The following is a 15,552-nucleotide window of genomic DNA, read 5'->3' as shown; positions in this document are numbered from 1 at the left end:
ATGTGTAATGCGACAGGGTCAGTTATCTGACTCTGTCAAGGAGGGATGGGGATCCTACTCAACCTGCGGCAGGAGACCTACCAAGCTGTTTGCAGAGGCAGTCCTGAACTAGAGGAAGGCTAAGAGCATGAAGGGCCCCAGTCACTGTCCCTTCTACATGATGCTGGATGTAACTGTCAAGTGCTTGTCCCATACTTCTTGTGCCCCAATCTGGCCAGTATTTTCATTCATCTATTCCAGGTTGACAAAGTCAATAATTCCTTGCGGCGGAAGAAAAAACATGCAACCCACCAGTGATAGAGACGCTGGTGAACTGGAAGCAACAACGTGTCACTGGCTACAGACCAGCCATACAGACACTGATCCCACGCAGATCATGATCCCAGAAAGACTCTGATTGTAGTAGGCTGCCAATGCAGGTTACTGGTGGACACATGCTCATAAATCGAGTGGGGCTTAAGGAGGATTTTATGCGTTCCCAAGTCTGTAACCCAACCTCTGCAGAAGAACAAGTCAGCGGTTGGCCTGGGGAAACTGGTAAGCACCAGAAATAATAGGATGAGGAGGAAGGGAATAAGATGTACGGGTGAAATCAAGGGAGAAGGAAGATCGAGAGACCAGGCTAAGGAAGGACAGTGCAACAGAGTATGGAAAAGAATCACACAGAGATTATGCGAGATGAGGCATTGGTTGGTGAGAGAAAGTGGTAGTTAGTTGTGAGAGTGTGTACATGGTAAGTGATAACAGTGACTGAGGGGAAGTGTGAAAGTGTGAGAGTAGGAGTTGTAAGTGAGAGTAAGTGCACCAGGTGAATGGGAGAGTGAAAGGATGGGGACTAAGAGGAGGGGGTGAATTGGAGTGTAGTGTAGTAGGGAGCAGGGACAGGAAAGTGTAGGATACAGTAATGTGAGGAGAGTGTAGCAATGCTGAGTGGTGGGTAGTGGAGAGTAGAGGGAAGGGAGAGTAGTATAATTGGATGTTCAGAGGAGTGCCGATAGAGAGTGTGCAGTAGTAAGTCAGAAGAACTTAGGAAGGACAGAGAGGCGGGGCGAGAGGGAGAGGAAAAGGTGATCGAAAGGAAGCAAAGGGAGGAGAAAAGGTGGAATAGAAAGGAAGGAAAAAGCATTAGGGTGAGGAGTACAAGGGCGTGAGAAGTAAAGACTTAGTGAGACCTAGTTGGATGGAAGATTACAATACTAAAGATCATTTTCTTTGTGGGACCCTAGGTTAGGATTTACTTAGAAAACCCTGGAGGGAGTATGAGAAATAAGGCAGCCCTCACCACAAGCTAGACAGATCATTGCTGGCAGGAGTTACCAATCTCAGGTGACCACATTGGGGTATAGGGATGCTGAAGCTAGGGTGGTCAAAATCTAGGGGAGATGAGGGAGAGATTGTCAGCCCTTAGTCAGACCCCACTCAAACATTTTAATAACCAACCCCTGAACCATCTTCGAGAGTTGCTGTGTTCTTGAGGCCAACATTGGCAGTCACCATGACGGTGCCCTCCTATTTCAATCCTCACCTTACGATATGTGAACTTCCTGCAATCCATTGCTATAAATTATCCAAGGATGAAAAGCTGTGATGGCATCATGAAGTAGACAAGAAACAACTGAGTAAAATTTTATATACAAACATGTATTAACTAAAAGTTAAGGGTTGGAAAACGGCCTAACTTGCCCTATACTAAGATGGGATTTCCCTACCTAACTTAAACAAGTGATAGACTATGTCAGGAAGTCCAAAGCAAATGTCTGTCTGTGTTCAAAAGCTATACTTGCCTTCACATCTAATTTTATGCAATGTGTAGGGATGTCAGCATCAAATGAAAAGTGCTCAAGTGAAAGTTCAGAGCTTCTTCCAGCTCTTCAATGGAAAAGGGGTTTCCCTTCCCCAAAGTCCAAGCAGTTCACTTCACAGAAGAGGGGTTCCCTTGCCCAAGCTTTCAAATCTATCACAGTTCCAAAATAACACAATTCCTCAGAATGTTCAATGTTCCAAAATAACACAATTCCTTGAGACACTTCCCAGCTCTTCAGTTTGGTTATTTTTCACCATTTTATAAGTTCATTTCTTCAGTTTCACTTAAACAGGCTTTTCCTTTATTCAATCACAAAGTAGCTTGTCCTCTGGATGGTGTATTCGGTGTAGGTGCAGTTGTTGGGCCACACTGTCCACCCATTACAGGTCACACAACCAACACACCTTCTTTGCACCTGCTTCATAGGTATTTTACCACAGTTCCAGCTTCACAACCAGGCTTCATGTATTCCTTTCACTTGCCTTTGAAGCTTTATTATTTCTTCTTTCATCGCCATTCACTGGTTTATAAGATTTCCCTTGCAATGACTAACACAAGCTTCCCAGTACACTCTCTGGCTAGGCAACTCAGTTTAAAGATCTTTTTGCACAAGTCACGCTTCCCAGTACACTCGCCTGCTAGGAAACTCAGTTTAAAGTTCTTTTTGCACAAGTCACCATAAGCTTCCCAGTACACTCTCCTGCTAGGAAACTTTCAGCTCAGTTCAAAACCTCTGCCACCTTTTTTGCCAGGTTTTACTTATATACAGGTTCACTGTTCTCAATTATTCACTTCTTTCAATAATGAGCAGTAACATCTACTTGACTCTTGACAATTTTCATTTGACTCTTGGCAATGCTTATTCCAAAACATTCACTTATGCTTAAGTACTCGACTTTGCTTATTAACATTGCTTCTCCATCTCTGCATCATCCAATTCACTTTAACAATATTATCTCTGGGTTTATCACAGTTTATTACTTGCTTGTTGTACTTATTCAGTATTTTTCTCATATATACTCACATGAGGGATTTCACATAATTACAGTCTCTTTCCATTAGCCACTTGTCATATATTGTAAATATCCCCATGAAACCTGTGTCGATATGCCTTGGGACTTCCAGTGCTTCTGGGCAGACTCACCGGTGTGGCTTGGCGTTTCCGACGGGTGGTGTGGGGCTGCAGCACATGTGTCTTTTGGAAGCCTTCTCTGTCCTGCCGGTCCTCCCGCAGCTCTACGGATAGCTTCCTTCTCGCCCGCCGGTCTCGCCAATGCACTTCACTGCCTCTGTGACACCGCCAGCCCCTACTATGCTGCTGTTCACTGTGCGGTGCTCCTCTAGCTCTCCCCCAGTCTCTTTAGCTGCTTCTCTGGTTCAGAGGGAAACTCCAGCTTTCCTCTGCAGAGCTCTCTCCTGCCGGCCTTCCATCCACCTGGCTTCCCGCTGCGCTTACTCTGCACCCCTCTGCGGCTTCTCTGGACTTCTAACGGCATTTCTACATGACTGCTCCTGCAAACAAGTCCCCCTCTTTCGCGTGTCTCTCACAATTCCAGCACTGGGTTTTAAATATCCTGCCAGCTGGAATAGGTCCCTGTGCAGCGAGAGTTCTGCAGTCTGTTGTCAATCTTTGTTGCATTTTCTTTGTCCCAGTACCAAAGTGGAATTAGTGTATGGAATGTATGGCTCTAGTGTGCATCTTCCTCATCTCAGTACCAAAGTGGTGCTGACTGGAAGACAAGTCATACAAAAGATAGGAAAGGGACTGGTAACAAACTATAAAGACCTGGGGGATGTTGGATTCATCAGAAAAGGGAAATGTGAGTTACTGTGTCGCACCCAAGGATGCCTCATCCCCACTCCCCAAACCTCCTCCGCCCAGGTGATCCTCCCTCGCATATCCACCACCAGGGTCGGATCTGATAGCGGCAGCCTTTCCCAGGCCCCTTGGGGATGCCCTCAGATTGCTCATAAAGCTCAAATGGATTCTAACATAATAATTAGAATGTGTCTAGATAGCCTTTACAAAAAAGCAATAAGTCATTACATACCTCCAGAAAGAGCAGGGATCAATTATAACAATTGGTAGAAACCACAGGCCCTTCAATCTCTGAAAAAAACAGGAAAACAAATTAAACTGTAAAATCAATGCTTTGGAGGATCTGATCCTTCAAAGGTATTGACAAAGGGCCTCATTACACGGACGGTACCGGTAAACCCTTACTGCCTTACTATGACGCCCCTTTGCGGGTTGGTACTTTAACGCCTGCTATTTAGCAGGCGTTAAAAACCAACCCGCGAAGGGATCAGGGTGCTAATTACGGTACCGCAATTTGCGGCACCGTAATTAGCGCCTTCCCCATTCCCATAGAGCCCTATGGGGCAAAAATGGAAACGGGGAAGGGCAATGGTGGAAGGGGGAATCACCGCTCTGCCTACCTTGGAATAGGGCGGTAATTCCCCTTTCCTCCAAGGCGGTGCCGGTATTTTACCGGCATGGGCCAAGGTGCTAGTAGCACCTCGGTCCTCCGCCTACCATGTAATGAGGCCCATAGAGTTAAACAAATATTTTACTTACTTAGCACAAACGTCACAAGCACTAGGAGACTGTTTGTGTTGGCATGCACCGAACAGTCAAAAGGTTGTCCACGACCAGGCCCTCTCCTGCCCTCACTGTCTCCTTTATGCAGGGGGAAACTTAGATTACAAAATATGCGGTAAGAAATGTTTGGTGAATATTTTTCATTGAACAAACAGGATACACAGAGATTAGTACATCGGTTACCTAGGACCGAGACAATTGTAATTCAAAAGTGATAAGTAACATTTAGGGACTTCCTGTTGTTCTGTTTTTAGCTTATACATGTTAATGTCAAGAACTATGCTATGTTATCTTTTTTTGTAATTAAATGTGCAACCAGATGTAAAAAGTTAAAAGCAATATCTGTACCTGTGTGCCAGATAAATGTAAATTGGATTTTGGCAGACCCAAGGATGTTCATCTCTCTCCTCTAAAACCAGGTTAAGTATTGAGGAAATGACACAAAGTACCAAGTCAGGATCCCATAGAAGAGCCTGTAAAGCTTAACAGTAAGATTTCTATCAACTTCTAACAAAGTGTTGGTTTTCTCTCGTAGGTACTGTGGAGATGAACTCCCAGAGGACGTCTTTAGTACAGGTAAATAAACTCTGCATATAGACTGTACTGAATTGTTTCTATTATTTTTAGGTTTCTTGACCCTAAACGGGATAACTCTTGTGGATGGGCCTTAAATCACCTTTACCCAAAACAGGTCCACCACTCAAGCACTGAGTGCACATGTGTATGTAAAGCATGTTTATTGTACAATCGGTCAGGAGGAGCTAGATGATGCTGTAGAGTCAAACTAACCCGAGTCTCCCCGAGCCACACAAGTTGGCACATTATATATATTTTTGCAACAGTTAAAACACTACCATATATTTTATTATAAGCCACCCCCCACATGCGATTGGACAAGACCTATACAAAAGAAATCCAATCTTTCTCCAATTCCCCCGTTCTCATTGGTCACGATAATCTTAACTATCATCTTCAACTCATGTGTTCAACACACCCTCTTTCAGTATGTGTCTGTGGTAGGTCATAACAATATATAAATGGAAAGCTGATTAACCATCTCACACGTCTCAGACTAATGACACTTGAGTAAAAGCTTGAGTAAAAGCTTTTACCAAACTCAATTGGTTAAAGTAAGTCAAAAATATCTCCACCATGGGACAACATTTTTTGGGAATTTATTCGATACTTTTAATCATTTATATAAACACAACATTATTTACAGTCAAAAATATGTAGAAAAACATATCAAGCACAATGGAGTGGCAGAGTGACTAGACACTTTACTTCTGCAGTGTAGTTATTTCACAACCAGTTAATGAGACAGGGAATATTAGTTCCACACTTTCAAATTACCATACTATGTCTCTTACTGCAGATTTAACAAAGTTCTAGATAATGGGGGTCATTACAAGGTAGGAGGTAGCCATGCCGCTATTAGCGGCATGGCTATCCCCTTCCCGTGTGACGGGTTCCTCGAATGAGGAATTACCTGGCCATTCCGACCTTGGAGGGCCCGGTAATTCCTCATTCGAGGAACCCTTCCCCATTCCCATTCGAGCCCCCATAGGGCTCAATGGGAATGGGAAGGGTTCTAACATGGGCCCGTTAATAACGGGCCCGTTGTAAGCAACCTGGTCTGCTCGCGGGACCCGCTAAAGGCGTCTGGTAAAACCAGACACCCTTAGCGGGTTCCCGCGAGCAGACTCGTAATGAGGCAGTAAGGGGTTGACGGCTCTGGCATCATTACCGGCGCCATGAACCTCTTACCGCCTCACTCGGAATGACCCCCAATATCTCTTAATCACAACAATCTATAAAGGTCAATACTGGACCTGGAATGATATGAGGCTAGCTAATTACAGTCTCATTTGCTGTCAATATGTTTCGGCCATAGGGTTCATTACGCACTATCTCTATTACTTTTTCTCCAAAACAATTTAATATTGGCCTTCTTCAGGACAGGAACATTTCTTTGGTTGGGATTCAATCATGTGTGCCCCATTGTAATCATAGAGATGAATACAAACAGACAATAGTGGGAGCGGGCAAATTTGATTATTCAATAGTCTGTTTCAAGGTGAAGTAATCTATCTTTATCTTCTCCCCGGTGCATCATAGTTATTTATATGCTGTTGCCACAAAGTAAAGCTCTTTAGTTGGATTAATCAAGCTCCAGGAACATTGGAAGTCTTGTTGTGGGTGGTAGTTTTTGCCAGAATGCGTAGGTCAGGATTGCTGTATGTTATCCTAAAAACGCTTGGTAGACTCTGTATCTGACTCAGATAAAAGTCCCCCTTTTTCAGCAGCGGGCGTCTCTTCATAAACTGGCGGACTGTTGTCTTTGAAAACCGGTGGTAGGTCATGACATCACATAGTTACACATTCACATACAAACATAATTTATTACAAGTCCCAGCTGGCCGGAGCTCTCCCAGCCCAAATCTAATTGCACATGGTTTACATGAATCCTTAAACAACATGAGATGGGGCAGAATAAACAGGTTCCTTTTACTGGCGATAACCATCTGACCCACCACGACATGCTGGCGTCTTCAGAACACTTAATCTAAACGACTGCTAATTTCAACATGCATGACCTCTGGTCACATCCTGAGAAAACAATCAAAACCCATAAAGTATCGGTCACTCTGGCCTCGAGCGTCACTTCACCCCAAGTTTATTGTTGGTTAAAAGCAAATGGCTGAATCCCTCTGAACAATTAGTAACAAGCTTCCATACACATGAAAAGACTACATCTGCCTTACGCGATACTGCCAGGCTATAAAAACCCAGGGCCAGCTTGTTGACTTGACCATCTGCTTAATGTCACTGGTAATCAATACCTCTCCTTGGACTGCAACCCTGCAAAGCCAGTTTATCCCAGTCACTTAAAATTACCCTTGTAAAGCCTTGACTGCAGAGTTTAACAAATTTATTTAAAAAAAGAGCACACTACATGTAGATTTATAAATGCCCTCTGTATGTATATCAGCTTGCATGCATGTTTAATAACTACTGTGTCTCCTTCATAGTGGGTTTTTCGTGACAAGTCCCCTTCCTCTCATTAGCATTATGAAACTCCTTGTTGCCAAGCTTCTAGGCACTTCGTAGCACCGCATGAGCCTCATTACGACTGTGCCGGTCTGGAAACAACAGTGCCGCTAAGCCTACCAGCACCGTTGTTTCTGGACCAGCACAGTACAACACTGTGGGTGGGTGCCATCGCACCTGGCAGGTCTAGTCCTGCCAGGTGGGATGGCACCCGCCCGCAGAGTTCTCACAGGAGCACCGGTACCGGTGTTAACCGTGCTGGTGCTGCTGTGACCCTATAGGACTCCATGGGATTGGGGACTTACAAAATTACCGGCACCTGACTTCCCGGCCACCAGGCTCGGAATAGCCCGGTGGCACCGGGATGTCAGGCGCAGGTAATTCATTATGGTCCGGCGGCCACCTGCCGGTTTTTCCAACACGTTACCGCCAGACCTGTAATGAGGCCCCATGTCTAGATTGTGTTTATATTTCATTGGTGATTTTGACATCTTGCTGTGTGCATGCAAATCTAAAATGTATCAATTTAAACACAAATTAACACTTAAAGTAACACACATCCCATTCACATTAACTGCACCGGATACATATAGAATTGCACAACGCGACAACTTCTCCACTCCCCCAGTCACATATATGGTGCGCACAACATGAACCCCTCTTTCTCAGTTGGACCTTTCCTGACCACCCCAGTATTCTCCACTTTAGTTAATACTTTAACTAATAAACCAAATTATTGTTCTTTAAAACCATCTTCTCAGGGAAATACCCTACAATCATCTCTCACATTGGTCGCAATATGGGCACACTCCTCCGCTGGACAAACCCAACCCATCCCGCCACCATTTCCACAATCTACCTGCTGCACCACACAATCATCTTCAGTTAGTACCCATGTGATATCAAATGGTAGTGGTTCTAGCTTTGGACAGGGTCACAGTCATCATGGCAGCTGCTTTCGGTACCTGGGCAGAAGAACATCGTTTGAGTATTTGACAGTAAAAAAAGATAAGGAAAACGAAAATAATTGGCATTACAATGCCACAGCTAGGCTCATCCAAGATGGTACCCAAGAAAAAAAGAGTCCAACCAAGTGTCATTTGTGATTCCTGTCTTGTTCTCCATGATCACTCTGAGCTTATGCAAGGTGGCAATAGTTTGCGTCAGGAACACATTCTCTGAATCATTGGGAGGCACAAACGTGCAGCACATGCTCCCTATCTTCTGACAGACCCCTCCCTCCATAGCTGTTAGGTGGTCGAAGATGTACCTGTTCTGCAAGGCTATGAGCCTCGGGGCTCACAGTGCTTCCTTGATGGCACTGAAATCTGATTCTGAAGAATTCAGAAAAAACAGGAGTTCATACCCGGTCACCTGGAGCCACTTTCCATTTTCCGCAGCAGGGATGTCAGGTGCCAGGAGGGACGAAAATAACATTTCTGTATGACTAAACCAACGATACTGTTCTGGGATGTCCATTAAAGCGGAGTTCGGGCAGAGTTCAGTCTGCGGCAGTCCCTGGTGGAGTGTGGTGTGAGGAGCTGCAGCGACTGTGTCTTTCCGTGATCCAACCTATCCCTTTAAGGAAAAAGAAAGTCCAACTGACTATAAAAACCCATCTCGAGCGCGGAGCGCGCGCGGAGTTCGGGCAGAGTTCAGTCTGCGGCAGTCCGCGGCTGAACGGAGGCTGGCTGAGGTGGGTGGCTTGGCTGACGGCCACGAGACGGTAAGTGAAGTTAATTCACTAATCCCTTATTATTTTCTTGGATGGCTGAAACCGGCCCCCTGACGCGTGCAATGGTCAGGCAAACGCTTCTCCCCAGAGCAAGGTCCGAACACATAGCCACCGCTGTATCTGCCCCTGAGGCAGCCACCGAGAGCAATAGCCACTGTGGTGAAGCCGTGCTTAACCTTGCATCGATGGACCCGGTGGTAACTGCCGGAAATATCAGCCATAGCACTACTTCACCGCCTGTGAGCTCACTAGCCGGATATGACTGGGGGACTCAGTGCAAGCAGAGCAGAGAGAGGCAAACGACGTCCGACATGGAAAACGTGTTAACGGTGACCATTCCTTCCATCCTAGCCCCGTCACACGTGCCCTGCAGTAGTGCGATAGTCTCACCTACCTTTGCATGCCCCAAGGTGATCAACTCCCCATGTAGAGGTCCTATAATGGACCATGGAAATTGTAGACCACAGACTACATCGGACCCAGGAACTTCGAGTCTAGAGCTTAGCCGGGTACAAGATGAGTGCCTCAGGAAAAGCATCCCTGAGGCACCGAGCAGCCTCAAGACAGGCTGCCCGACAGCCAAGCTCGCCCGCGCTGAACCAACCGCTGAGTCGGTGATTGAGATAAATACTGCGATGTTTCAATCGCCTTTTGACGTCACTGACTCCGAATTGATGGAACTTGAAGTGCCGTTAGAACAAAATGAGTCTAAAAAGCTTAGATTTTTGTATCCACCCGCGAAATCCGACGACTCACACACCATGGCAGAGCCGTCCAGTGAGGCAAATGATGAGGACAACTCGAAATCAGGCTATCATACAAATGCCGCGGTATCACATCAGCGGCCTCCGGTACCGGAAACTGAAGCAAATAAGATGAGACGGAGCAGCACGTCCCCATCACGAAGTGCGAATCAGAGTGCACCAAAGACGTGTACAGCAAATAGCGGACGCAAAGCTCCTGACTTCAGCAGCTCCAACTGCCAACAATCGAGGCCCAGTGAATCGGGTCATTTACTGGACCTAGCTGGACGTGAAGCAAGATTGGCTGAACGCCTGAGAGCTGACTTTGAGCAAATGAAGCAACGTCTGTCAGCCAGTTTTGCAAGATCTAACTCCGACCAGACCGACAAGTCGACCTCTAACCCAGATTCGATCGACCTGAGTGAGACGAGCATGGACCAGGAACAGGTCCATAAAAGATCAGGACTCGAGTCGAGCAAAGTGGTGCCAAAGGACATCGTCGAAGCAAATCTGCCCTGTAGTGGCTCTCTATCGACAACGGTAGCTGGCAGGTCCCACTGGCCAGTGAAATCGCCCAAAGAAAAGTCGAGACCGCTGTCAACTCACTCAACTCCAATGCATCAGGCTTTATTGTCTCATACGACAAGTAAGATGTTCGATTCCATGAGATCGGATGCAAACTCTAATAAGACGATGGAAAATCAAAACCAACAGAATGACATGGAGACAACAAAAGACATGGCGGCAGCCCTTAAGTCCAATCTATCGGCTGCAGCGGCCCTACAAATACACAACAATGTGTTAGCCGCAACATCAGTTGCCCTCATTCCCTTCACCAAATTATATGAAAATATACATGAAGCCATCCAATCGAATGGAGGGATGCTCCAGCATATCATGGAAATACTAGCCAACCAGGATCAAACTATTGCCCAGCTTCAAAACAAACTTGACACTGACAAACTTGCCTTGCAGTCAATGCAATTGCAACTACATGAAATCAGGACCAAGGACACGTCACATGTTAAAGCGTTAGTGGCAGCAGCTACGGCATGTCTAAAGCAAACCACCTCCTTGCAACAGCAGTGCAGGCACAGCGATGGCCCGACTAGCAGTCCAATGAAGGTAAAAGAACCAGAGGAGGCGACCATGAGTGAAATGGCTAAGTCAGGGCCCCCTGCCTCTGTACTTGCTATCCAGACAAACGAGGCCGAGATAGGCCGCTCCTTGTCAGTCGCTCCAGTCCTGCCCACAGCCGCGATTGCTGTTGACCCCACTGGAGGGTTATCGGCGAAGCCAGCAGAGAAGCCGTCGACATCTTCAAGTGAGGTAGAACGTCCTCCTGTTGATAACAATCCAAAAAATCTTGACCCAGTTGTATGCAATAACAAAAAAGTGACCTTTGGCATTTTTGACGGGCCTGCCCTATATCTAAACAAGGACAAAGGGATCCCGTCTAACGGACAAAAAACCCGATCGACAACGAATCACCCGAAAAAACAGACCGAAAAGCGAAAGCACTGTGCGGCGCGTCCTCAAACCAGCAGTTCAAAGAAATTTATACGCAATCTGACGACTCCACCAAAGCTGAACTTCTTCTCGAGGAACACAACGGGAACTTCCCCACAGACCTCCAAAGGTACAAAAAGGACAGACAAGGCTGTGCCAGTAGCCGCAGAAGCAAAGGCAAACCCTAACAAACGTCAAAGACTCGACTCTGACGAACTGGCAACTACAACAGGATCAGTATCAATTGACCTATGTGATTTATCCACGTATTCATATGATGACGACACAGAGCAAACACAGAAAAGTGCCTTGAATAGCACCATGAGTAGCTCTGCCTCGAACGTGAATATTTCTGATGTGGACTCGCCGTCAACAAATCCATGGGTCGCAAAGAAGATTCCTGCTCAAAATGAGATGGCTCTGGCAAATAAGAAAACCCAATTTTCCATACACGGTCACAAGTCATCAAACACGAATGCCAAGCTCCTCCACAAATCCCTGAAGGATGAAAGGCCAAGTCTGGTACATCAGGGCCGCATAAACAAAATAAGGAGTCCAAATCCAAAACTAACAGCTGGGCAGCGAGCAAACGAACAAAAAAAGGACTACAATGAGACCAAAGAGACTCGAATGGACAAAAATGCCAAAATTGCTATCATTAACATCCTCAATGACGATTCTGAGGTAAACTTGAATAGAAGAAATGTCATGCGCCTCCTACACTCGGTGCCTGCTCTAAGAACAGTGTCCTCTGATGATATAGCAATCATTGAATACATATCGGAAGATCATGAGGACCGAGTTTACTTACATATAAAGTCCAACGCTGTCCGAAAAGTCATCTTGGCAGCAAAAGACGATCTACTGCAGCTCGGCTTTGACGTCAGTGAACCTAAGCCCAAACCTGAATGGGTTGCAAGCAAAAACGAGGGAAAGTCTAGCCGTAGGCATGAACTTAGATCGCTCACATTTGAAAAGAAAAAATTCGAATTAAGAAATCACTCGAAAACAGCCCCTAATTCAAATCATTATGGAAGTCAAATCAGGCATAACGTGTCAAATCATTAGCTATCGGCCGTCAAGGAACAAACAGTGTCATCCCTGATCTCATGGAACACAAGAGGATTTCAACATCTGTTTGATGAATTTCCGATTGAATTGGAAAATAATCTGATAATTTGCCTACAAGAAACGTGGCTAAGGACCCCCCCGGTGAAAGATGGCTACGTGACCCTGCTAAATCCAGCAGGAAAGAATGCATTTGGACGGCCTTTTTCAGGTCTAATAACTATGATCAAAATTGGCCACAACTGGGAGGTGAAAAAAAGTGACAACCCTAACTTATTCATCCAAAGCACGCTAATTGAACATAAAGTTCGCAGCCCACGGCAACACCAGAATATTCTAATAATTAATGTATACTGGAACCCGGTGATGATCAAGACTAAAAACTTTATAGCTGCAATAACTGCAATCCTGAACAAAAATCTGCAGGAAATAAGCAATCTTATGGTCATCATATGCGGCGATATGAATTTGTCATGGTTTGATTTGAATGGCGGTCGGTTGAATCGAATGAGTACGCTATGCCAACAAAATCAAACTAGGCGATCTCAATGGGACATCATCATGGAGATTTACGACTGCGACATGATAAATGGACAAGTGTCGGGCGACATACCACAAAATAACACGTGGCATAACTTGGGTTTTGCAAAAACACTAGACTATATCTGGGTGTCCAAACATTCATGGGACCTAATAAAAGATATGCACGTAACACCAACAAAAAATAGCGATCACGAGATAATGGTGATGAATATGAATATAACCTCCGGATGCATGACGCAGCAATTAACTTCTACTCTTGAAGTAAACAACGGGAAAAACAGATTACGAATATCGTCCCGTCAGATTTCCATCATCACGAATGAATTGGAGGAAGCAAAGAATGCGTTGAGTAGCAACACAGACTATGTGTCACTTCTACCCTGCCGTCAAGATAGGGCGTTATGGAAGACAAACTCTGTTAAAACGCACACTCATACATGGAGCACAAAGCTAAATAATGAAAAAAAGAAGGCTAATAGTGAAATTCGCCAGTTGAAATCGCATGGCGGCCCGAATATGGGTAACTTGATACAAAAACGACGACAAGCTTACCGCAACTGGGTGAAAGCTTTCAAGTACCAGCGGGACCAAGAACGCGGTGAAGCAATGTTGAGCCTGCTGAAATCACATAAATGTAGAGACATCTGGCAGATACTTAATAAATGTTCAACTAATCAAGCCATCAGGATGGCAAACGTGGTGACCGAAGTCGCCTGGAACCAACACTTCAACAAAGTCTTCTTAGGAAACGTTAAAATTGAACCAAATCACCTTGTATCACCGGCTGTAAAGTGGGACTGCTGTGAATCTGCAGATGACATAGCCACTGCAATTGAGAAGTTGAATAACTCGCGTGCTGCAGGACCGGACGGCATCACAAATGTGATGCTTAAAGAAAATAAATTGGCATGGTCGAAACTCATCGAGACACTATTCGCTAACATTGCAGTGACGAGAACAATTCCTGCAAATTGGACCACAGCAATAATTGTCCCAATCTTCAAGAAGGGTGATCGGGCCAATCCAGCTAATTATCGCCCCATCGCCTTGTTGGACACAATTGGCAAGGTGTTTGCAAACTTTCTTCAAAAAAAATTAACAAAGTGGTCAAATGCAACTGGAATCACAGACAACAGACAAACAGGTTTCACGAAAGGTGTGGGAACAGAAATGAATTTAACATTGCTCAACATCTTAAAAATAAATGCTCTGGCAAGAAATACGAATTTATTCCTTGCATTCATAGATCTTCAGCAGGCTTTTGACCGTATCGATCGAGAATTACTGTGGGCGAAACTAGACAACTGGAATTGTCCCCACGACATCCTGCTACCAATCATAGCACTCCATACGGCAACAACAATTCAAATAAGGCTGAACGAAGCTGGCCAGTTATCCGAAAGAATGAAAACTAAAAGAGGAGTAAAGCAGGGTTGCCCGATTGCTGCTTGTTTATTCAAGCTCTTCATTACCGACATTCCCACCGCCCTAGCCGATGTTAGATGCTTTCCTCCTAAAATAAATGGGACACAAATAAATTGCATGACATATGCAGACGATCTTGTTTTGGTCGATACTACGCAGATCGGATTGCAACGACTCCTTCAAAAGTTACATCAGTATATGTCGACCAACAACCTGAAAATAAACACTGCAAAAACAAAAATCATGAGAGTCGGGTCTCACAAAGGGGAGAAGAAACACCCATTTAGCTGGAGAGTCGGAATACATCCAATCGAAGAAGTCACAGAAATCAGATATTTGGGCATCATGGTCAATACCTCGATATGTGAGAAGAGTTGGGTCCGTGATATGGAGCTCCGGATAAAGATCCTGGCAGTACAAGGCTTGCGAATTCACAACCTTTATGGAAAATTCTCTTTGATACCGATCCGGTTGTTTTACTTGCAAAAAGTTATTCCATCTATTACTTACGGAGCCGAATCTGGATGGAACCTTGATCATAAAATCTGGGCGAAAATGGAGGGCTACTTTTGGAAAAGAGTACTAAGGCTACCAAACTGTCTTTCAATTACCGTTATAAGACAAGAACTAGCCTTGGATGACCTTTATACAACCTTGTTATGGAAATCCCTGGCACTATTGAGAAAGACGCTATTAACAAATAAAGAACCCGCATATGAAATCTTAGCAGTTAAAGACATGAGATTTGCTGGAGACGCATACAGGAAATGGTATAAGAAGGCATTTGACATTATGATAGCCGCTAAGATATCTGAAGAAATGCTGCTAAAGTGGCCACAAGTAGCCAAAAGAAAACTAAAAGAATGGTCATGGGCAGGTAACATAGCAAGACTGGAAAGCCAGACAGCTGCACCCAAACTTGGGCCGACTGCTAATAAAATGAACAAGATGCCAAAGTACCTGTCACAGTTTCCTTCGAGGCATCACCGTGATCGGTTTCTGAAAATGAGAATGAACGCGATAAGAACTAAGGAAATCCTACTAATAAGAAAAGACGCAGAGACCAGAGACA

At 45.0% G+C, this 15,552-nt stretch overlaps 1 protein-coding gene across 1 annotated transcript in view; it reads left to right on the top strand.

Annotated features, from left to right (window-relative positions):
• Positions 1-15,552, top strand: part of TNFAIP6 (TNF alpha induced protein 6) — a 396,535-nt gene that overhangs the window by 345,102 nt on the left and 35,881 nt on the right. The window contains exon 5 of the mRNA XM_069616489.1: positions 4,942-4,982. Within this exon, the coding sequence (XP_069472590.1) occupies positions 4,942-4,982 (41 nt within the window). The remainder of the gene's footprint in view (positions 1-4,941; positions 4,983-15,552) is intronic.

Source organism: Ambystoma mexicanum, chromosome 9 (genome assembly GCF_040938575.1).
Source record: "Ambystoma mexicanum isolate Mex_15411 chromosome 9, UKY_AmexF1_1, whole genome shotgun sequence".
In the NCBI taxonomy this organism is placed as follows: domain Eukaryota; kingdom Metazoa; phylum Chordata; class Amphibia; order Caudata; family Ambystomatidae; genus Ambystoma; species Ambystoma mexicanum.
Note: the sequence above shows the minus strand (reverse complement) of the source record. Positions and strands in the feature narration are given on the sequence as shown.